Raw genomic sequence first — 23789 nt, forward strand, 5'->3', positions numbered from 1 at the left:
CTACTTCACTGAGGTGTTTTGAAGATCAAATGAGATAATACATTTAGTAGCCTGCTTAGAACACATAGTTGAGCTCAATAAGTTGTAGTTCTACTGTTAATTATAAAATAACAACAAAAAAAGCCCCCCACAGATCCAGAAAATTATGTGAATGCCTATGTACAATTTGCCTGAAAACAACTTGAATTCTACAAAAACATTTGGCACGGTCTGGAGCAAATACTATATATATATATACACACACACACATATTCCTTTGAGTATAGGTTGAATGTAACTCCTTTTTAATGGGACAGGAGGGGCTGCCATTATTAGTGAAGATCTACTACACACACGAGTGTCTTACCAAGCAGAGCAGGCATGATGATAACTTGCCAACACTGACATCCTTCCAGATCCATTGCCCAGATCTCTTGCCCTTTGACAAAGTATATCCGTGGTTTCTTTAGGTCAGACGTATCAATAGTCATTGCTCCACTTAACTCGAATTCAGTCACATTGCAAGAACATTGGCTTCTTCCATTTGGATGGTTTATGGCTGGGGGTTGCAGAATTCGGTGCAAGGTCTGGTTGATAATACTGTAGTAGAACATCTGAGATCCAAAATCAGAAACTTCTGTCCAATACAGGCGACTATAGGAACAAAAGGACACTCCAACTTAATGAGTAAAACATATCATTGCAAATATCAGTTTCTAATGAAGATCAATCATTTCTAATGATTGTGGGGACATATGCCACCTTTAAAAAGAACATGTCCCAGTGTTCAATAACCTTCTGATGGAAGAAATCACAAGAAGTCTAGTTTGTAGCATTTTCCAATGATTTCTCAATAAATGTGTTTGCAACGAAAGCCTTGGACTATAATGACCTTAGGCATTGTATTAAATGGCTCATTACTGGCTCTAAATATGAAACATATTTGCATACTTTTCATCAACACCATCTCCATTCCCTTCCTCTCAAGTTTGTTTCTGTTTCTTAATACTAGTTACCAATCTAGTTTCAAGATAGACTATAACCATGCTTATGGCACAAACAAAATATAACTCTTCAGCCGGAGAAACTGCTATTCAGTTGCTGAATGGAGGCCTTAAAATTAATCTCATAAGGACATTAATTAAAGATGGATGAGCCCAGAATAGCATTTACTATGGAAAACATGCTTCCTGTCTATCTCCTGCTCATTTCCTGCTGCCGTCTCAGTCCCCTTCTTGTCCTTACCAACTGGGGATATTATTAAATTCACTGGTATAAAAATATCCTTTGGTTTCCCGCTGGTAATTAACCTAACTTTAGGTTAGTGGAATTGTCAGTATGGATTAATTTTATATATTGGTGGTTGTAGGCTCATCATTTATATGTAGAATTACTATAAGTTAACATCAAGAACATTAAGTATCTTAGTGTCCCAACATTGACTCTAATATTAAACCAAAGATACTACATTAAATATGTCTATGTCTATTTCATCACAATAGAAACAGACACTCACGCTTCACATACCTTAAGAAAGGATATACAGAAAAAGAGATTACTGTTGAATTTCTGTTGCAAATTTTCAGCTTCCTGGGATATTTCACCTTGTTTTCAAGATCTACATCAAATACTTGCATTCCATTTTGTGATTCTTTCAGCACAAAGTAGAGGTGCCTTGAAATCCAGTCAATTGTAATAATTGTGATATCAAAAACCAGTGCATCTCGGAAAATCTTAACAACAGGTAGAAAACACAGCCAAGAAGATAATGCTCATTTTCTTCAACTCTGAGGACTTTTTTTGTAGTCACTCGATTTCTTATTTACTGCACTTCTCTTCTGTAATCCAAAATCTCGGTAACTCTGGACTGTGTGCCACTGTAACACTGGTCCTCTTCTCACATTGTATATTTTCCCTGGTTAATTTCAACTACCATGGCTTCAACTGTAATCCATAGACCGGAGCTACAAATTCACATCTTCAGGCAAGATCTCTCATTGAGTTACTGCTTCAAATATCAAACTGCCTACCGAACATCTCCAAATGAATGATCTCAGAAAACAAAATTCATCACCCCACCCCCCAAACCTCCTTTTCTCCTGCATTTTATATTTTTATGGATTTCCAACACTTACCTGAAGAGCAGTCTCGACAACTGTTGTTGCCCCTTGACTTCTTCCTCCCATTACTACCCATAGCCAATTAGTCCCATTTTAAATATCTCCTGAGTTTGTCCTCTCCTCTCTTACCTCAGTGTCTCTCACTTCCTGCCTAACATTTCCTGTCTGGATTCCTGTGATAGTTCCCGACTGCCTCAGACTTAACCTTCTCTTCTTTGCTAACAGAGAGATCGTCCTAAAACAAACCTTCTCTTCTTTGCTAACAGAGGGGTCTTCCTAAAACACTACTTGATCATGTTAATGACCCACTAAATTTCTTGAATGGCTTGATGTTGGCTTCAAAATTGACACTCATCTCCTTGGCACCGTAAAGAAGGTCCCTTATATTTAGGCTCTTGCCCACCTCTTCAGCTTTACCACCTGCCTCTTACTCTGCCCTGACCCCCACCTCCATTCCAAGCTCCTAGTTACAGCTCCCCGAACAGGCTATGGCTCTCTGGTTTCCCGGACTTTGCTGCTGCCTCAGCTTTTCCCCACATTCACCTGGTTCATCTTATTTGTACCCAAGATGTCTTTCCACTCTACCACCACCACCACCCCTCCATCCTGGATGAAGCATCCTTTCTCTGTGATTCCACTGCATCCTGCCCTCAGCATAGCACTTACAGTCTTCCGCCTGTCTTCTCCACTAGCTAACAGTCAGTGAATACCTACCACATTCCAGGCGTTGTGCTAAATGCCTTACATGGATTAGCTCATTAATCTTCACCCTAAGATGAGGGACTATGCAACCATAGTGGTTAAATAAGTTGCTGATGGTCACAGTTCTAGCATGTAGTAAAGTCAGAATTAAATTCTAGGTTGTCAGGTTTCAAGGCTCACCCTCTTAATCACCATGCCATACTGTCTTACCCTTGTTAGACTAATACTAGACTGGATTTGTTCAAGGACTGTGACGTTCTGTTTTCCCTCTATCTCAGGTAACACAGTGCCTTAAGCCCAAGAACTGTTTGCTAAATTAAGCCTGAATCACATCTGCACAAAACATAACCTGAATTCATTTGTGACTAAATACACAACATCTGTCCTTTTCAACCATTCTAATCTTAATGGCTCAACCACTGGCTCGTCATTTTCATCACAGCGTTGTGTGATATGCAAATACTCCACTTCCTTTCAGAAGAATTACGTAGCGAAATACCTCAGAGCTGGACTGATTGTGCATGTTGAGGAGGAGGAGTGAGTCTCCCTGAGCATAGTACGCCACTGCGTCATCAGCTGTGTAGCCCATGGCACCAACGTCGCCTTCCGCCAAAAGTGTCCATACAACTTGATTTCGATCCATATCTAACAAAACTATCTTGTTGTCAAAAAAAGTTATGAGGTATGGAAATGCACTGATCTCTAAAAACAAAAAACAAGTAGATAATATGTATGAGAAAAAGAACTTTAGCAAAATCCCTTGATTCAACATCAGGCCCTTCTGAAATCCGTGAGTCTCCTTTGGACTCATTTACTACACCCGTCTCAATGGATTCTGCCTGGGTGCTCTAAGCCTAGGTTTATTTAAGCGTGTTTGGTGATGATGAAAATTGATTATTTTATTTGACTTTAATTTCAGCTCAGAGATAGCACTTGGGTATCCCTGAGAATACTGAGGGTCAAAAATGTTTTTAAATCACTAGTTGTTATTTGCACAGGTTTTAGATAATAAATACCTGATGTTTTGGACTTTACTATGTCAGAAAATGGTCCAGGTCCTTTGGATGTGAAGACTCGAACCTAAAGAAAGAAAAGCATACAAAAATGTGCATTCAAAAGTGTCCTCAGTGACGACAGTTAAGTTCTGAGACTGATAAATTATTGAATGCTTCATTTCACAATTATGAGTTATATCATGAATAGGTTCAGTTATTCACATCGAAGTATATAGCAAAAAATCACTAAGAGGAAAAATATTGTCCCAAACAATTTTTGGTAGGATTGTTTTGTCCAGAAAAGTACAAAGTAATGGCACAAACCTCTATTGCAAAAGATCTGAATTTCTATAAAACGTCTTTAGCTATTTCCAAAATTAAATTACATGGAACATTTAACAGAAACAAAACCATACAGATTATGGTAAACTTCCACTTTATCATGAAATCAACAAGAAGCTTCAAATAACTAAATTTACTGTACTTTTTTAAAAGAAGATTTAATAAAAAGAAAATAGTAATTAACCCTTATATTTGAAAATGAGTTGTGCATTTCAAACCACTTTTACGTATATTATCTCTTTTGATCCTCACAACTACTAGAGTAGAAACTGGACAGAGATCATAATTAGGGGAGGCAACCTATCCACAATGACACATGTAGAAACTGGCATAAAACTAAGTCTTCTGAGGTCTGTATGCTTTCCTTCCCACTGTGCCAAGCTGCGTTCTAACAGCAAAGTTTTTTTAAACAATTTTTATTACATGTCTCTCATTATATAATAATTATTTCCACTTCCAAAACTTGCCTGTGTTCTATAGCCTAAAAGAAAATTGCCATCCATAATGGTGGCCTTGAAAGATAGAAGCTCAAGTGCCCTCTCAATCAACGAAACATTGGATTATTTTTATTATACTTCTAGAATTAAATCTCTTTTACTATATTCTGTTTATTACTATCTGTGTATGGTGTGCGTGCATGTGTGTGTGTTTATCATGGTGCATACATATATCAATCAGTCTTCACTTTTGCACTGGACCGTGTTAAGTAAAACTCAACGCCTATACATGCAGGTCACTTTGCAAAGCTCTGTGGTGACTGAGATTTGAACCAATATAAACATATAGGCAAATACACTTAACCAGACTATTTATTTAACTGGAACACACGTAATTCTTAACAAATAGGAATGTGTGTTATCTTTAACTTTTATGTACAACTGTTTTGATTAGTATATGTAGACCTAATATATTATCAAAATAATTACAGAATTAGAATTTTACAAAAAGAAAATAGATCCTCTGGAAACCACAAATCTCTAAAACACTCCCCAAAACATTCTGTTCCCCAAAATGAAATGGAAAATAACTCTAAATATGTACAACCTTGTCACCAACCTGGTATATAATGACGATGTGAAAATCATCAGGCTATCTACCATAAGGGGAAAGCTATGTCATATTATATTTAAAATGCCAAAATAGGTGGCAGTCGTTTTTCCTTTTGACTCCTACTCTCTCCGACTTTCTCCTCTCTCCGCAGCCAGGTGATAAATGTGAGATGTCAACTACCCAGACCCTCAGCTTTTATTTCCTTTAGTAGCTGCAATCGGGGGCATCCAGATGACTTCCAGCAGTTGATGTAATATAGTGGAAAGGACTCTAGAAGCTAGACTGTAGCACACCACTTCCCAACCACGCAGCTTTGGTACACCCAGGGACATGGCTTTTTCTTCACAATGTGAGAATCAAATGAGATAATGAATATAAAAGCACCTAGTGTGGTACACGGCCTATAGTGGTGGAGCCAAAAAATAATGTTTGTTCTGAATCTGGAAGCAAGAAAATTGTCAAGATGTCCTTTACCCTAGCTGTCCCCTCTCCCTTCTGTACCTTTGCTGTCCACTTGACCTCTGTGATCACAGCGTACATGAAATTATTGACAGAGCGGCAGAATTCTTAACCTGGTCCTTTAATCCACCTTTTGTCTACACTATTCAGACCCCTGTATCCCTGTTTTCACTCTCATACCTGGAAGGCAACACTGTACCCAAGACTCATACCCTCAAGTTGAAAAGACATCACTGAGGAAGTGACATTGACAGCAATCCAGTCTTTGAATGTTTTGTTTGTGTCGCTTTGGTTGGATATTTGATAGAAAATTTCGAATCTTGTTAACACACCATTTTCGTGCTTAGGCTTATTCCACCTAAATTCCACCACAACTTCATTCTTATTGTGGTATTTTTCACTTGGTAATATAAATATTCTGGGATTCTCTGGTGCTGATGGAACTGAAAAGCAGAGACACAGGGCAGAAAACAATACGAGGTCAACTTCTACCACTCATGATGAGGGTGCAGAGCAACTGAGTAATAGATATTTCTCATTTCTGACAGTTAAGGTATATCTATCTTCTTCTTAAAGATCTTCAGGAGAGAATATTCCATAGATTTCTTCAGGAACCTATCCTGATATTTCTGCAAATCTTCCTTTTCTCCAACCCAAATCCTACTTACTACCACTGAGGCACACCTTTCTCATCTGTGGTCTGTGTACATGGAAGCTGGCTAGTTCACCTTATAAAATACAGTATTTACTCTCACTCTGGAGGCGGAAATGGCAGTCACCAGGAAGGAAGACACTATATCCAGCCTTCAGCCAGTTCCGGGTGTAAAATACAGCATATCCAGGATCTAGGCCCTCTCACCGTGAACCCTCTCTGAGAGTATGGCTTAGTTGTTGCCATCTATTCTGGAGCCACATCAAGAAATTTAGCCTCTCCCAATCCTTTAATTAATTTCTCTCTCTCTCTCTCTCTCTCTCTCTCTCTCTGTCAATCCAGAGAAATTCCTCTGCCTGATTTCCAAGTCATTCCATCCAAGACATCCCTCTTCTTTCTTAGGATTCCTCCATAGGTCCCCTCCCACTCTGCCGCTCCAATCACATTGCTCCGTAATGTTCAACACTCACATCGTTATCCAATCCCCAGACCTTCTTGCATTGTATTTACACGGGATAAACCTCTTCTTGCTTCATGCCTTAGAGCCCAGCTAAAGTTTCCACTCCCCAAAGGCCTTCCCCAGCCATCCAAGCCTGCATGTATGGCCCTCTCATAAGAATGCTGAGAGGCAGCCTGATAGAGGTGAAGGTTTCATAGCCTGCTTATTCACTCTATGCCACTGCTACTCAGTTGTCACTGTCTTATTTCTTTTATCATTAGCAGCGTCTGCGTTTATCTCTCTACTGTCTTATGAGCTCCGTCAGAGAGAAAGCACCTTTTCTTATTCCTTATTAAATCCCCCCAAATCTAGTAAAGGACTGGCACACAGTAAGTGCTTAATAAATAGTTGTCAATTTGAATAATTTCCAACTATATTGTAAACTCCCCGAAGGCAAGGGCCAAATCTTATCCTTTTTCCTTATTTCAGAGTGTTGATGGCCCCTAGCCCCCAGTGCATCCCCTGATAGTCAAGTCCATTTCCACAGAAGAAGCCAACCAAAGCTGCCATCCCAAGACAATCTCAAAGAGAGCATACCTGGATCCAAATGCTAACTGCTCCACAACCTGCCCAGGCTCCACTATGTTCCTGTTATGAGACTCATGGATAAATATTGTTGATAAAATCTTAACAGTTTAAAAAAAAATTGCAACAGTGAACGTATGTCTGTTTATTGAGCTCTTACTGCCTGCCAGGTCCCGTGCTAGGAAGTTTATATAAATTAAATCAACATGATAAGATCACTCGCCAGTGTCTGCAAAAATGACTGAATGGAGATTTGAAGAAACTAGAGTGAAAAGTCCAGATTAAGCCCCAGCCCTGCCACTCACTAGCTAATTTACATTGGGCAACTCCTAGGCTTCCATTTTCTCTTAGCATAACCAAGATAATAACATCTGTCCTACCTACCACAGAGATGATACAATGATGTTGAGGGTCACTGAAATGATACAGTGATGTTTCTGACACATGATAGGGATGTAATAAATGTTTAATAAAGGAGTGATATATATAAATGCGCTTTGTACACTTTAAAGTGATATACACACGTAAAGGTGTGGGTAATTTCCTTTTTAAAAATATATTCCAAAGAAAAACATTTTTTAAAAATTTAGAGGGACTTCCCTGGTGGCGCAGTGGTTAAGAATCCGCCTGCCAATGCAGGGGACGTGGGTTCGAGCCCTGGTCCGGGAAGATCCCACATGCTGCGGAGCAACTAAGCCCGTGCGACACAACTACTGAAGCCCACGTGCCTAGAGCCCGTGCTCTGCAACAAGAGAAGCCTCCGCAGTGAGAAGCCCCCTCACCCCAACGAAGAGTAGCCCCCACTCGCAGCAGCTAGAGAAAGCCTGCACGCAGCAACGAAGACCTAACGCAGCCAAAAATAAATAAATTAAATACATTTAAAAAAAAATTTAGACATCGATATTCACCTACAGAAGATTCTGAGTTACCATCTGTGAGAACACCTCCTGGTAAACCTGCCTTCCAGGAAATTTTTACTGTTCTTAAATCCCCTTTGTCTTTATGAAGCATCTCACAAATTACCTGAACCATGTTTCTGCATTATATACATACTGTATATCATTACAGTCAAGTGAAACAGTCTTTAGGAAATCTTTGAGATATTCGTTAGGAATAAATTATGCAGATTTATTTTAATGGTGCTATTCTAATCTCCAAAAAGTCATTAAAGAGTATTGAATCTAAACACATCTGCAAAACTGAAAGTTACTTTTAAAAATTATTAACTATCCATTCTAGATCATGAAGGTGAGATTCTGTCTTTTTTTTAAAGAGATTTTAACCCCTGTACCTGTTTCAGGTGCTCGGAGTGATAGAGATGTTTTGGGGCCCTTTCCCCAGTAGGTATAAGGAGTGACAGAAAGATTAAATAAGGCATAGGGCACCAGCCCTTCCACAGTAAATACAGGTAAAGAATGTTGTTCACTAGCCAGGAACTAAAATATAAGCACAAAACATTATTTTCTTAGGTAGAGAATCATAACATCTTTTATTCTTAATTAACTAAAATCTTCAAACTTTGGTTCACATGTAAAGTTAAACCTTGCAATTTTGGAAACACTAATGTTGGTAAATTCCATGTTGTTCCACGAGGACCAGTGTATCTAACACACCAGTGGTTAACACTAACCACAAAGCAGTCAGAGACTGGCTATAAAAAGGAGTTCTCAGGAATAATCTTAATAATCAAATGCTACAGGAACAGTGAGGGAGATGAGCTTGGCTAAGTAAAGAAAGTGGCAAATCAGTGTGGGCAGGGCTGACACAGATGGTACACTCTGTTTGAAAAATGGAAGTTACTAGAACCAATGCCATACCTTAGAATGAGCACTAAATTCCACACTGTAGAAAATTACACCCCAATCCACTGCTAGGGAAGCATTCCAGAGGATTTGAAAACTCGAAGCATTTCCTTCAATCATAAATGAAGACTCTGGAATGGCATCTGGGATAACCTTAGGGGTAAAGGAAAAGTTCCCTATGGGATGAAAGAAACAATAGAGAAAGAAAGAATTTAGGATTATCAATTATCACAGATACATGGAAGATTAATAGAAATTACTAACAATTAGAACCAAAACAAAATTTTTCTTTCCTTTAACGTATCCTGAAAATCATCTTTTTCTGACTGTTTCAGGCTATAAATTTGGGTTAAGAGTCAAATGACTGCAAGCAAATTAACAGAAACTACTAAAGCCTTTTTTACTCTTAAAACATAATTCTAAAGAAAAAAAAACCCCAACCTTAACATTTATGTAACAGAAAGTATGGAGAAGAGAGGTTATGAAGGAATAAAATATCGTACCTGGCAGAGGCTTGAGGGATGTCTGAATAATTGTGAACTGATTAAATTTGGCTGGTTCCAAAACAGAGACACTAGTTCTCTGATCTATTTCCTGAGCTGTAATAATCCTAAAGCCATTGATCCAGAAGAGCCGACCACTGTAGTACATCAGTGTGTTCTGGGAAATGTCAGAAGTACTCCAGGCTGCGAACTCTGTGATGGTGGTGTCCCCAGCAGTGCTGAAACAGGACGTCAATTAGTATTTCTGTCTGGAGTGGGGTAAGGGCTGATGCATTCAAGTACTGGAGAGAATGTGTGTTTGTGAGTGTGTGTGTTTGAAAACAAAGAGAAAATACTTTGCAACAATAATTGTCATTCTTCTTAATTCCATATTAAGTTGATTTTTACATTTTATATGAAGTATACCGAAAGCAAATTACCTAGGGTTTTTCTTATGAACGTGATATTGCAATAGCAAGAGTGTTACACAGATTTTAATAAATCCTTGTGATTTTTATCAAAAAAATTTTTTTACCCTACATCAAAGGCACAACCCATTGATTTGTTTCTCCTCATTGCATCATGCCTTCCTCCTATTCTTGGTTAGTCATCTTATTTACTCACCATTCTTTATTCTAGGTTGTTTAGTCCTTCACTTTATACTATTCACAACTGTCTGTTGCTTCAACGATACTTATCAACTTCCACAGCTTAGTCCAAATGCTCCGTTTCAGACCAGGGAATTCAAGGAAACAGACTATTGTTTTAAACTGCTTTTAAAGTCTTTTTCTCAATGACAAGGAATTTTATTTTAAAAATCTGCTTGGTTGTTTCTAAAATTACACCAGTTGTCTGGTCCTCACAATAACTATCTCAATGTTCTCAGCCTTTTGGAGCAGTTATTTCACTTTTTTAAAATGATTTCTCTAAATTTTTTTAAAGTGTTGACATTCCCTTCTTTAGAAAAGTATGGCACTTAAAATCAAAATAAATAAAAGTTTTGTTTTGAGAGTTTCATAATACTTCCTTGAGAAAACTGAAACTACCTCCAAGGACCTGAGAGGTGTCAGACTTATAAAGAAAAAGTATATTCACTAGTACTATTCCCATAGTCCTTTTTCTCATAAAATAGTCTTTATTCATACCTACTCAGATGTGAAGCTAGCACCTGGTTTGCCTTTTGGCCTTTCACCCACTTGTCTAATTTTACACTTTGTCGTTTCCACTTCTCATTAGAACTTTCCAGTAACCTTGGTGAGGTATATAAAACCTAATTCCATATGGAAAGAAGCTCACCAAGCAGGATGCACTTGGCCTGAGAAGGCTGGCCCTTCTGGACCACACACAGAGCTGCTGCAGCCTAGATGCTGTGAATGTGTTCATGTTAGCCTTGCTCACAGGTCGTTTGTTCAGCATTCCCAAAACAATCCCCAGGGCAGAGATTTCCCTGCAGGGTGAGACTGGAGATCCTTAGTTGTCACTGGCTTGGATTGCCCCTCATTTCCAGCTGAAGACTCCTCTCCTGTAAATATCTCCTGGGCTGGTCAGAAAACTCTTGCCATCTGGTGTTCATCGCAATTTCAGCACAACTTCCTCACTTACAGGAGATGAGTACCTCAAACCCTTCAGTCCTCAGACAGGTAGAGCTGGATTTAAATCAAAGCTCAACAACAAAAAAATCATTAAAAGGTAAACCCTTCCATGAAGCATGAGCTGTGTATAGAGGTCAGCTGAGGTTACTCTACTGAGGGCTTACTCATTTATTCGTTCGTTCAGCAAATGTTGGGTGCCTAGTTCTGTGTTGGCCACTAGGAATACAGTGGTAAATAAGACAAATACAATCCCTGCCCTCATAAACTATGCAGCCTAGCAGAATAGGCAGGTAATGAGCACATAACTACACCATTGAATGGCACTGTAAAAGGAAAGGTAGAGTGGGCTCCTAAACAAGGAGACCTAATGGGGTCTGGTCAGAGAAAGCCACTCTTAGAGAACAATGTTTAAGCTGAGCCATGCAATCTGAACACAAAGTAACCAAGAGAACTGGGTTTGGGGACCATTTTAGGCAGAGGGAACAGCAGGGTGTAGGCTCCTTTGGAGCAATATACTCAGTCCTGACATGACTAAATATGCCTGAACTTTTATGACAGATGCGCCTTTTTCAACCTCCAAGACAGATATGTTGTTATAGATTATATATATATGTCGGTAATAGAATCATTCTTTAATAAACCAAAGGGAATGGCTGTACATAGGAAAGGGAAGAGCAGTTTGAAAGGCAGCTTACAGTTGTCAAATTCTGAATATGCTGAACGACAGCAGACAGCTAATCTCATCTCTACTCTATGCTAGAACTACACTGTCCAGTAATGTAACCACTAGGCCACAGGTGACTACTGAGCCCTTGACATGTGGCTACTACAATTGAGGAGCTGAGTTTTTATGTTATTTAATCTTAATTAATTTAGGTTAAAATTTTAAGCTAATATTTGATTTATATATTATGAATCATATGTATGATTTACTGGAAAACTTTAAATATTTTGGAAAAACTTGGGTACGTAAATCAACTTTTTCAATTGTAAATTTTATAAAATCTAACTGCAGATCAAGTATTTCCTATGAAAACTTAGTGTGCAAAATGAGATGTGCAGTACATGTAAAATACACCCAAGCTATCCAAGAATTAATATGAAAAAGGAATACAAATAACTCATTAATAATTTACCTATATGCTTTTACTTTTTAAAATGAGGCAACAGGAAATTTACAATTATATATGTGGCTCACATTAGTTGTATTGGGCAGTGCTGATCTAGACTAGAGGTGAGGAACTTAAAATGCAGACGAAGGAAGCTTGATTATATATTAGGAAAAAATTTCTGCTTGTAAGATGGCTTTGGAATCCCTGTCTCTATGTACAGCTTTTTTTTCCCCCAGTGTGATAAAAAGGCAAGTCTTACGTGGAGGGCAAAATTGCCTGTCCTTTGTGTAACCTTGTCAAGATCTGCTGCACTCCACTGGGCATGCAGACAAGGAAAATTATTAACCTTGAGATAAGGAAATGCATTTTTAAAGGAGAAACTTCCTTCCTCTATCTGGTAAATCCAGTAGTACTGATTTTTCTGGACACTTGAGGAGCTGGGCTCTCAACGCCAGCTAGCCTGTCCTCTGGAATGTACAGACAGAGAGAGTGAGCCGTAATCCTTCAGGACACTGTCACTTTGAACACCGTCTATATCTCACAGACAGATTCTTTTGACAATCACATTGCCAGTATCTTACATTTCTAGGGAAGGGAACAACCAGTTTTCTATGGTTCACAGTTGGGAAACGAACGAGAGCTGTATGTTATAGCTGATATGAAATAAATGATTAATCAGATTTGCTGTGTTTATGCTCGTATGCATTATAGGTTTATAAACATATACTCCTTTTTTATAGTCTCTATGATTAAGAGTTTTTCCATAAACCAAAAAATATATATTTTTTAATCTAAAAGTAATTTTGACATTGTCTTCATAGAGCACAAATTCTTGGTCTTTGTAAGATTAGACTCTTTTGAAAATTTGATGAAATGAATGGATGCTCAATTTCCAAGCACTCACACACCACCTGAAGCCCTCCATGAACTCCCTAGGGGGTCCAAGAACCCAATATTAGAAATCTCTGCCCTAGAGCAGGACCTTTTGTTTTACTTTAACCTTTTCCTATCTCTCTAATTTACCATGTGACAATCGGCAAATTTATACACATCTGTGGTTTCAGTTTCCTCATCTATGTAATAATATGACCTCTAAATTCTCCCTTTAACTGCTGTTCTTTAATGATTTTATGTCCTGTATTTTAATTTGAGATAGGTAACTGTTTCCTTGAAGTTAAAAACTATTGGCTGTTTAAACTAAAAATAGTAGTGAACATGGATTTTAGAGTGTAGATGAAAGTAAAATATATGACAACAAGAACCCAAAGAGTGAAGGGTAATAATTGGAAACATATCACCATAAAGTTTTAAAATCATTTATGAAGTAAGAATATTTTGAATATGACTGTGGTAAGTTGAAGATATTTAATGTTAAAAATGCATATTTTACTCTCTAAAGCAACCTAAAGAAAATTATAAATACACATAATTAAAATGTTATGAGAGGAGATAAAATGGAATACTAAAAAAGTATTTTATTTACCCTCAAAAATGCAGAGAAGTAGAACAGAGGAATGAACAGCTGATGAGACAAATGGAAGTCAAACACCAAGATGGTAGACTTAAATCCCAACATATCAATAATTATATTAAATGTAAATGAATCAAACACCCCACTTAAAAGGCAGAAATTGTCAGACTGCATAAAAAAGCAAAACTATATGCTGTTTACAAGAGACACCTTTTAAATGTAAAGACGAAAATTGAAAGTAAAGAGATATAAAGAGCTGTACCATGCAAACACTAAGCATAAGAAAGCTGCTATGACTTTCCTAATACTATCAGACAAAATGGTCTTTAAGATGAAGAATATTACCATAGATGAATGAGGATATTTTATAGTAATAAAAGGAAATACAATGTAATCAAGTATATAGATAACAATACTAAATACAAAGCATGCAGATACGTCAACTAAAGAGTTATAGGCAAATCTATAATCATAGTTGGAGACTATATTAAGAAGCAGAAAAACCCATCCACCCATTTCCTGGGCTCTTGAGGGGCATTCTCCTCAGTGCCTCTACTGGACTCTCTTTACATCCTATCACAGTATTCACCATATCCTACGGTAATTAGTTATTTAAAAACTTAACCTTTCCTTACAAGCACAATGCCTGCAACACAGTGGAAAATTAGTAAATGTTTATTGGAAGAATAAATGAATTCTCATGCACTATCATTTATAACTGAGGAGCAAGTTGTTCTCTTATTCTCAACCAATTGCCTTCAATCTTACTTACCTCTGACCCCGAAGAACAGCTGTGTACAGGTGAATACACTGACTGTCTTGAACCAACCAATACAGGAGCCCATCACTAAAGTCTAAAGTTAGAGCAATTACCTAAATAGAAGATATGGAAAGAAAACAAATCAAATACATGTTTAAGGATACCTTTGTGATTATGTCACACTTAAGCTACAGATTTCTCTTTAACATCCTCTTTGGAATAATAAACTCAGTGATTTTTGCCTTTCACTGAATATAAATATTATATGAGTATGTCTATTACTACATAATTTTGATATAAGCACTGGTTTCCTAAAAATCCCCAAATGGCAAGAAGTATTCACTTCTATATACTTATCTCTAGTGGTTCTCAAAGTTTGATTCTTGGACCAGCAACATCAGCATCATCTGGGAATTTGTTACAAATACAAATTTTCAACCACACTCCAGGTCCTACTGAATGAGGGACTTTGAGCCACTGTGTAAAGCCTTGTCTAAAGCTAGCCATAACTTTGGACTCTTCAGCCACATAAGCCAGTGAATTTGATCGTTGTTTAAATCAGTTGTTCTCAATTGCTACACATTAGAATTACCTGTGGAATTCTTTAAACATCTCAATTCCCAGTCTGCATCCTGTTAAATTTTGATCTCTGGAGATGGTATCCAGTCTCCAGTATGTCTTCATATTCCCCAGGTAATTCCAATGTGTCCCCAAGTTTGAGAACCAGTGGTTCAAACCATTTAAAATTATATCTCCTGTTAATTACAACCAAAAAATCCTGATATTTTTCTAAAATATAACACAAACAGGGTTTTTATGTGATATAATTGGATAGAGTCATGTATATATAAAGTCCTATTTCCAGCTGACATCTTACAACTACTTCTTATTACTCTTTGTCTTCTTTTTACAATCTATGTCTTAATTTTACATCCAGTTGACTACGTGAGGCTTGAGGGAAGACTGTTTCTCCTATGAAATAAGGTGCATGAGATAGAAGTTACAATCCAAAGGATCTTTTTTGCTTTCTTTGGCTTTATAGGTATTTTTCAGATGAGTTGAGATTGCTAGGAGTCTGACCTCAGAATAGCAGAGTCTTTCTATAGCAGACCTAGAGGCTGAGAGGTATCAGATAGGATTAAAGTTGATGACTGTATCTTTAGCAAGATACAACAGCATATAAACAAAAAGATGAGCCAGTGGAAAATGTAAAAAGAATACAATAAAGTATCCAACAACTAAAAATACTTGCTGGCAAGTTACCCAAGGCTTGCTACAAAGAAATAATCTCAAGACCCATGGCTACAAGAACCTTCAGTAGTCATGTAAATCACAGCCTTCAATCTTCAAGAAAGCTCAACCTACTCCTTTCCCAAAAGGTAGAAAACTATTCTAGCAATTCCTAGCCTTTCAGGAGTTGAATTATGTCCTTTCTTCAGGCTAAAAGAGATTTATTGATAATTTTTCCAGTTAAAGTGAAACCAAGTTAATATTGTTCGGTTATCTATAATGAGATGCACTAGAGTTTTCCAAATTACAGATTAACTCTACTTTATCTCTTAAAAAAGAGTTTCTACAACTCCCTTTGCTGGAATACAACAAACTGTTCAAGCTATAAGTGAAATTCAGGTATTGGATCATTACCCCATTCCTTTACACCAGCCATTTGGGCCCATATTTAAGCAGTGTCAGAGGCTGTTCCATAAATCTTTGGTAACCATTGTTATGTCTAGTAACTCCCATACGTAGGAAATAATCCCTTTGATCTAAACAAAAACCTTAAAGTTTAATCCTCTGGTAAAATGTACTATATACTATGAGCCTGACACATCAGATGTGGCAAAAAGTATCTTTTCACTTTAAAAGAATTTCTCATTTCATTCTCCCTTTTCATCGCACAAATGAGTCTTTCTATATATGATTGGCTAGCTATTTTATTACACCGTTGATTGCAAAGTATCTTATACTCCGTGATAAATCTGTGAGTAACACAGAAAGGAATGACAGTGAGATGGAACGCTTTGCTCAGTGCAAAACATATTACCTTCAAAACACCTACTAGCATTAATGGAGGCAGATGAATAAAACAAGCCACGGAACCAGAACACAGATTTGCACAAGTAGGCACAACATTAGCCAGCCTGTGAGAGTATCTGGAGTGGATTTTAAAGAAAAGTGTATTTCCCCAAACATGCTGAGAAATCTAATGATTCACTCATTTACAGAAAAGTCCCCAGGGCCACTCCCGAGCTATCCTGAGTAGAAAAAGCTCAAACGACAAGATCAGGACAGCAGGAGATTACTGACAAAGTCTTGGGGATGAATAGGAAGTTACTCCTGATATACTGTTACCTTTAATATGCTTTTACACAGAAAAAGGTTTTCCCCTAACATTTTTTATGGAGACATAAAACATGTACTCAAGTGGCTCTAAAATAGAATTAAGGGATTATTTCATTATTTGACAGGAATAATTAATCTCTGGATATGGTGTGTAAATTTCTATTTCTTTTAAATATCTGTGTTATAATCTGTAGATGCCAATCTTAGGAATTATAACTGATACATCCTATGGAATTGAGGATCAGTGACTCAACAATTTGTTTGTTTGTTTATAAATGATCTGATACATCTGTATTATCTCTACTGACAACAAAAAAGGCTTTAAAAAAAATAAGAAAATTTTAAGAAATATCCTAGATAGAAATAGTATAAATGATATATTTCTTCTTCATGCTTTTCTGTAATTCCTAAATTTTCTACAGTAGACATATATTATTATGATGATCAGAGAAAACAAAATTCAGAAATTTAGATGGGTTGCTAGAGGGTAGCTAAACAGGATCAAGAAAAATAGGTATTGCTTCTAGAAGTTGAGGAAGTAAAAATATCATTTGTTTTAGAACCATTTCTATATCAGGGTATTTTTTCTATTGAGTTACAGAATACAAGCTTAACCTCTGTTGAGTGGTTACCATGTGCCTGGAACTATTCTCACTACTTCCCATGAATTATCTCATTTAATCGTCACAACAACCCTAAGAGGTAGGACAGTTGTTAATATTCCCATTTTTCAGATGAAAATGGGACACAGAGAAGTCAACTGTTTCAGATGAAACAGAGAAGTCAACTGTTTCAGATGAAACAGACACAGAGAAGTCAACTGTCCTAGGATTTACACAGTTTTTAGAGCAGTCAGTACCAGAAATTGATTGAAAATAATAAAACACCTAATCATCACCCAAGAAGAAGCTCTAAAATATCCAAAGAATTCCTAAAGACTATGAAAACAGACGGAAATTAAAATGCTCGTAAAGTGTGAGTCCATTCAAGATAAAGCAAACTATAAAAATCTCCACATTATATTCTAATTTATTTAATCACTTATGACAATCAATAAGACTTAGAGAAAGTCTGGTTATACCAAGATCTTACCATAACAGTATTTCTTTTCAGATTCCACCTGAACAACTCACAATAAGCAGAAACAGTATTATCATAACTATAAAACAGCATTATTTAGTACTATTAAATGATCAGATCTTATTTTTCATTTTCACCTTTTTCCCAGAAAACCAAGGCTGTGCCTGCAGTATAAGGGAACTTTCCCCATTTAGCCTGGTACTTTCAACTGAATACAGTGTGGTCCAATAGAGATATCCGGCAACTGAGTCCACCACCATGTCATTCACCAACGACTTCACGTGAGTCACAATGTCTGTGTGTCCTGTCGACAGAGACTGCCTTTGTATCTACAAAACATAGTCATGTCAGTTAGTGATTTTCAAATGGCATCATGATTTCTGAATAGTTTATTGCAATTGTTAGTAAATTACTGCATTCATACATTCATTTGTTCAACCACAAGTAGTTATTGGCACTCTGTGCTGGGTAGTGTGCCTAGCCTTGGAAACATAACAGTTAGAAGTTATAAGAAAGTTAGAGGTTATAAGGAAGCTTACTCCTTTTCATACCTCTAAAGAGAAAGGAGATACATTTATTTTGAGTTAAAATACTTGCCCTTCCTAATCATACATCCAATCAACACATAAAAATGTATTTGATTAGGCTCCCAAAGAAGATGTATACTCCTGATAAATGGTGATGTCTCTCTCCTTGCTCCTGTCAGTATATCTCCATAATATTAATTACTATCATTATTGAGTACCTATTGTGTGCCAGGCACTGTACTTCTTTATTTCAATCTTTAAAATATTAGCTCTTTTTGCCCTCACATTAAGCCTGTAAATGATTTCTATTTCCTACTTTTTCACAAGTAAACTGGGTTCAAAGAAGTTAAGTAATTTTTCAAGGAGTGGAACTGTTTTATAAGAGACAGAGCAAATACTTGAAACCAATTTTTATCCCACTCTTCCACTTCCTCCTTCAAAACTATTTTCAAACTAACCCATTTTGGGGAGCATTCTCTGATTAACCTCAGTTAGCTCCATTCTGCCTACAGGCCATTGGCACTTATGAATTCAGACTATACCATATTGCTTTGCTTCTAAATACATTGTTTTGTATGCTTCTTCTATTAATTCATGAATTTTGTTTGTTTGTTTGTTTGCTTGTTTGTTTGGCTGCGTTGGGTCTTCATTGCTGCCCGTGGGCTTTCTCTAGCTGCGGCTAGTGGGGGCCACTCTTCGTTGCAGTGCGCGGGCCTCTCATCAAGGTGGCTTCTTTTGTTGCGGAGCACGGGATCTAGGGTGCACGGGCTTCAGTAGTTGTGGCACACGGGCTCAGTTGCTCCGCGGCATGTGGGATCCTCCCAGACCAGGTCTTGAACCCGTGTCCCCTGCATTGGCAGGGGGATTCTTAACCACTGCGCCACCAGGGAAGCCTCATGAATGTATTTTTATGTCATGAAAAGAGCAGGGGCAAGTAGTGATGGTTGCACAACACTGAACATACTAAAAACCACTGCATTTTATACAATCAAAGGGTGAATTTTATGGTACATGAATTATATCTCAACAAAGCTGATATATTTTTTCAACAGAGCAGAGGCATGTCGTCTATTTTCTTCATATTCTCTACTATGCCTATTCTCAAGACTCTAAACATATTGGTAACAGATAATGAGTAAATAAATGAATGGACGCGTGCCTTCCTGATTAGAAAACGATTTCCGTACCATATTTCTTGATCTGTTAGACCAGTGTTCTCATCAGCAACCGTCTTATATTTCAGTGTGCGCCATGCACGGGATGTCTTCATCTTGCCCCCAAATCCACTCTCCACCCTCCTCTGTGCCCCCTGAGCCTGATATCAATGGACTACATCAACCTAGCTCTGTTGTTCTCTGGCTTCCAGAGAGTTTCAGCCAATGGAAGCACTGGCAGAAGATCAGATGCCAGAAGAAAAGAGGGATAGGGGTACATAGGTACCCCCGTATCACTCCTTGCTAGACCATACATTTTGGCAGTGGCTGGCTTTCATGTCAGCAACTCCCCTAAAGCTACAGCCCTCACCATTCTTGCCCTTCTTTCCGTTGCCCTTTATGCCTGGTGGCAGGAATAGCCTCCCACACTTGCTTGCCCAGGGCATGCTTCACCATCCTTTGTTCATTTTCCTTAGCCCTGTAGATACCTTTGAAAATAGTCTCCTCACTTAGTTTCTTTTAATCATGCCTTTGGAGTGTGCCATCTTCCCTAGGACACTGACCCACTGGTGAACATTTTAATATATTTATTTTAACATATTATTGAAAATATGTGACAAATACACCACATAGTGATATAAAATTTCCTTTATACCTAAATACGTTTTAATTAAAAAGTGAGTAGGCTTAGAGACAAATACTAAGTAAATAGTAGCAGAGGTGGTACACAAGTATGAAAAAAATTGTGAAAATTACATTCCAGTCACTGAAATGGGTGGGCATTGTTCGAGAGCATCCAGAATGCCAGGCTTCTACTTACCATGTACGTCTTTCCAGCCCAGTAGAGAAAGTGACCCAGCCACTCAAAAGCTAACGCCCCTGCTCCTGCAATGTTGGGTATGTGATAATTCTCTGAGATGTCCGTCCCACTCAGCAGCCACACATAGACATCACCTTTCATGTCGCTGTAGTAGAGGCTGTTGTTATACCAATCCATATCTCAAAACAAAGTGAATTGGTAGCAGTTATTTTTTCATACATGCTAGCGTAAACATGGCGAGTCAACAAATCATACATGCACCTCAACATAACATTAAAGCATATACTAACATAGATACTCACTAGAACTTCAAGGATCTGTCAAGAATTTTGTCCCAAAATCTTAACCCCTGGAACTAGAGAGAGGAACTAATAGTCATTGAGTGTCTCCTCTTTGCCAAACATTGTCTTGGGCAATGTTAACCTATTTCACTCAACCCTTAAAACAAAACAAAGTAGAAATCATCCCCATTTTTTTTTTCTTTTTTTTTTTTTTGGCTGTGCTGTGAGGCTTGCGAGATCTCAGTTCCTCAACCAGGGATTAAAGCCGGGCCATGGCATTGAAAACCCAGACCCCTAACTGTTAGGCCACCAGGGAACTCCCCATCCGCATTTTTGACATGGAGAACGGAAGACTCCGTGAAATTATCTATTCTGCCCGAGGTCTCACAGGTGAAAAGAGGAGGAGACCAGATTCAAGACAACTTCAAAGCATCGTTCTTTCTATTAGTACCACACCGCCTCCTAAGTCCAACTCATTTTGGTCAGAAATGCTGTGGTACTTTTAATAGCCAAACAAAGAGATCTAATAATTAGATAATTATAGAAGATGCCATTAAATAATAAATAAATAATAATAAATTATAGAAGATGCCATTGAAGTAAGATACCATTACTTAATCTTCTTTGTCATGAAATTCTTTCTTATACTTGATTTAGAACTTCACATAGCTGTTCTGTGTTCCAGTCTTACAGCAAACTCATAATAAATTACTTAACTATAGCTGTCTTCATGGAACAAGTTAGGCTGTTACTGTGAGACAACATTGAGAAATTAAAATACATGAGAAGTATATCAAAGCCTTCCTGAAATGGACATAAATCATTAAATAACTACATTTTGTGGAGTAATAAATGGCCCTCCTCCTTGAGAACAGACATTTTCTTAATAGTGTCACTGGCAGTATAGTTCAGTCAATATTTTTTCCTTTCATTATTGACCTAATACTAAAATACGCAATCCTTTTGATTGGTTGAATATCTCAAGAAGTCTTACAAGTAGAAACCTGCCATCCAAGTGTACAGGGGACTCGGTGTTTACCTGATACATTTCCCATATCAGAGGATAGGAATTCTCCCGGGCCAAAGCTATTTAATGGTTTACTCCAAAGCCCATCTTCTTTCACAGCCATGATAAATGGTGGCTCTGCAGCTGTTTGGTTTAAAAAAAAAAAAAATTGAAAGAAATATCACAGAAAACACACTTTTTTTAGGTACACATTTATACGTTAGATTTCCTTCATAAAGTCAATGAGCATTTTGAAAAATACTCTGGAATAATATGAGTAATTGTATCTGCTTAAAAGAATTATCTATCATATTAAACATACTTTCTGATTTTTGTGTAAATAGTTGTAATTGAATGTGGAGAGAAATGTGTACTGATGTTGCCTCTATAGCAATGTCACGGTCATGGCAGAATTTTTTTTTTTTTTTTTTTTTGCTTTAGCTATTGGTGGCCATGGTCCTATTCAGAGCACCCAGAATCGATTGCGATAACAACAGTAGTATAAATGGGTCAGTTATCTTTCCATTTTTTTTCAACCAAGAGGATAGAATTCAACATAATTCACAGCCCCTCAGCTTCTCTCGCCAAGACCTTCAGAGTTCAAGGAGTGCTACTGCTTAATAAACCATGAGAAAGGAGAAAACCATGAAGAAGAAGAGAATTATATTGTTTGTTAAAAAATATCTTGGACAGTTTAAAAGAGCAGGTTAGAAACATAAATGTCACACAATGCTTTATTTGCTTTCCTAATCTCAGATAATAAACACATCCTCAAGGGGTCAACGCACTCTCATTCTAATTTTTTTTACCACATTGAAGGTGAGAAATTTTAAAGGACATAGGGAGAAAGGCTTTTTGTCAGAATCACTCCCTAAATCAAGACTATTTTCTCACCTGGTACCAGGGTAGTTCCCACTGAGGGCTCTGACCAAGGGCCTGGCCCCTTGGGAGAACTTGCTCTCACAAAAACCTTGTATTTCGTAGCACTCTGAAGGTCGTGTACATTAAGGATGGTCCCACTTATATTAGAGAACACGTGAGTGGTTTCAGGAAAGTCTTGGGTTGATACTTTCACCTCGTAAGTCCAGTTCTGCCAGGCGGAAGGGCCTAATTGGAAGAGTTAAACAATGTTACTGATGAGGATGACATCAGCAAGGGCAAACAAAGGACTGTCAGTAAATTTATCTACAGCTTCACCTTGAGTGAAAGGATAATTGGGCCTGTTACCCCGTAATCACCAGGGTTAACTTGGTGACGTGACTAGGACAGTGGTCATCCCACCCACTCATTTTGTTCCATCAAAGGAGACATCATGCCCAGCAAATCAGAGGCCACTGTTCCCCCGTCAGTGCTGTATGCTTGGCTGCATAGAACTGTCGGAGGGCTTTTCTATACAAGCTCCTAATAAACAAATGCTTAATGATGAGTCTCTAATATAATTTCCAGGGTTGGTAGAGCATCTCCCTTCTAGAAGCCCAAACAATACAAAAGAATTTTTTTTTGCTAATTCATTTTCAGCCATCTTTGACCTATACAGCAAACAGGCATAATTAACTTAGTCTTAAAGTAAAAAAATAGCCAATGTTTGCTAGATACTCTAGGGGACCAGGGGTTGACAAACGGCAGCCCACAGGCCAAATCTGGCCCACTGCCTGTTTTTGTAAATAAAAGTGTACTGGAACACAGCCACAGCTACATGTTTACATTTTATCTATGGCTGTTTACATACCACAAGGACAGAGTTGAGTAGCTATGCCAGAAGCCATATGACCCACAAAGCTGAAAATATTTACTTATCTAGTCCTTCCTTTATAGAAAAAAGTTGCCAGCAGCTGTGCTAGACACTGTTCTAAGTGTTCTACCTGTGCATCTTAATTTGGTCTGTATGACAATCCCATAGAAGTATATAATTAATGTTTTTATTCCAGTAGCGAAAACATGCATGAAGTGGTTAAGTAACTTGCCCAGGTCATTCTGCTAAAAAAGGGCAAGACCAGCCTTTGAATCCATGCAGGCTGGCTCCAGAGCCCACCTGC

At 37.8% G+C, this 23789-nt stretch overlaps 1 protein-coding gene across 2 annotated transcripts in view; it reads right to left on the reverse strand.

The window, feature by feature from the left end:
- Nucleotides 1-23789, reverse strand: part of ROS1 (ROS proto-oncogene 1, receptor tyrosine kinase) — a 112293-nt gene that overhangs the window by 52691 nt on the left and 35813 nt on the right. For both annotated transcript variants that reach the window (XM_060283663.1, XM_060283664.1), the window contains exons 14-26: nt 22648-22860; nt 21787-21897; nt 20467-20645; nt 18103-18294; nt 14555-14655; nt 9629-9846; nt 9141-9301; nt 8615-8759; nt 5828-6090; nt 3818-3881; nt 3301-3503; nt 1507-1712; nt 347-633 (exon numbers count right to left, since the gene is read on the reverse strand). In XM_060283663.1, coding sequence (XP_060139646.1) covers nt 347-633; nt 1507-1712; nt 3301-3503; nt 3818-3881; nt 5828-6090; nt 8615-8759; nt 9141-9301; nt 9629-9846; nt 14555-14655; nt 18103-18294; nt 20467-20645; nt 21787-21897; nt 22648-22860 — 2343 coding nt within the window. The remainder of the gene's footprint in view (nt 1-346; nt 634-1506; nt 1713-3300; nt 3504-3817; nt 3882-5827; nt 6091-8614; nt 8760-9140; nt 9302-9628; nt 9847-14554; nt 14656-18102; nt 18295-20466; nt 20646-21786; nt 21898-22647; nt 22861-23789) is intronic.

This window comes from Globicephala melas, chromosome 14, assembly GCF_963455315.2.
Source record: "Globicephala melas chromosome 14, mGloMel1.2, whole genome shotgun sequence".
Lineage (NCBI taxonomy): Eukaryota > Metazoa > Chordata > Mammalia > Artiodactyla > Delphinidae > Globicephala > Globicephala melas.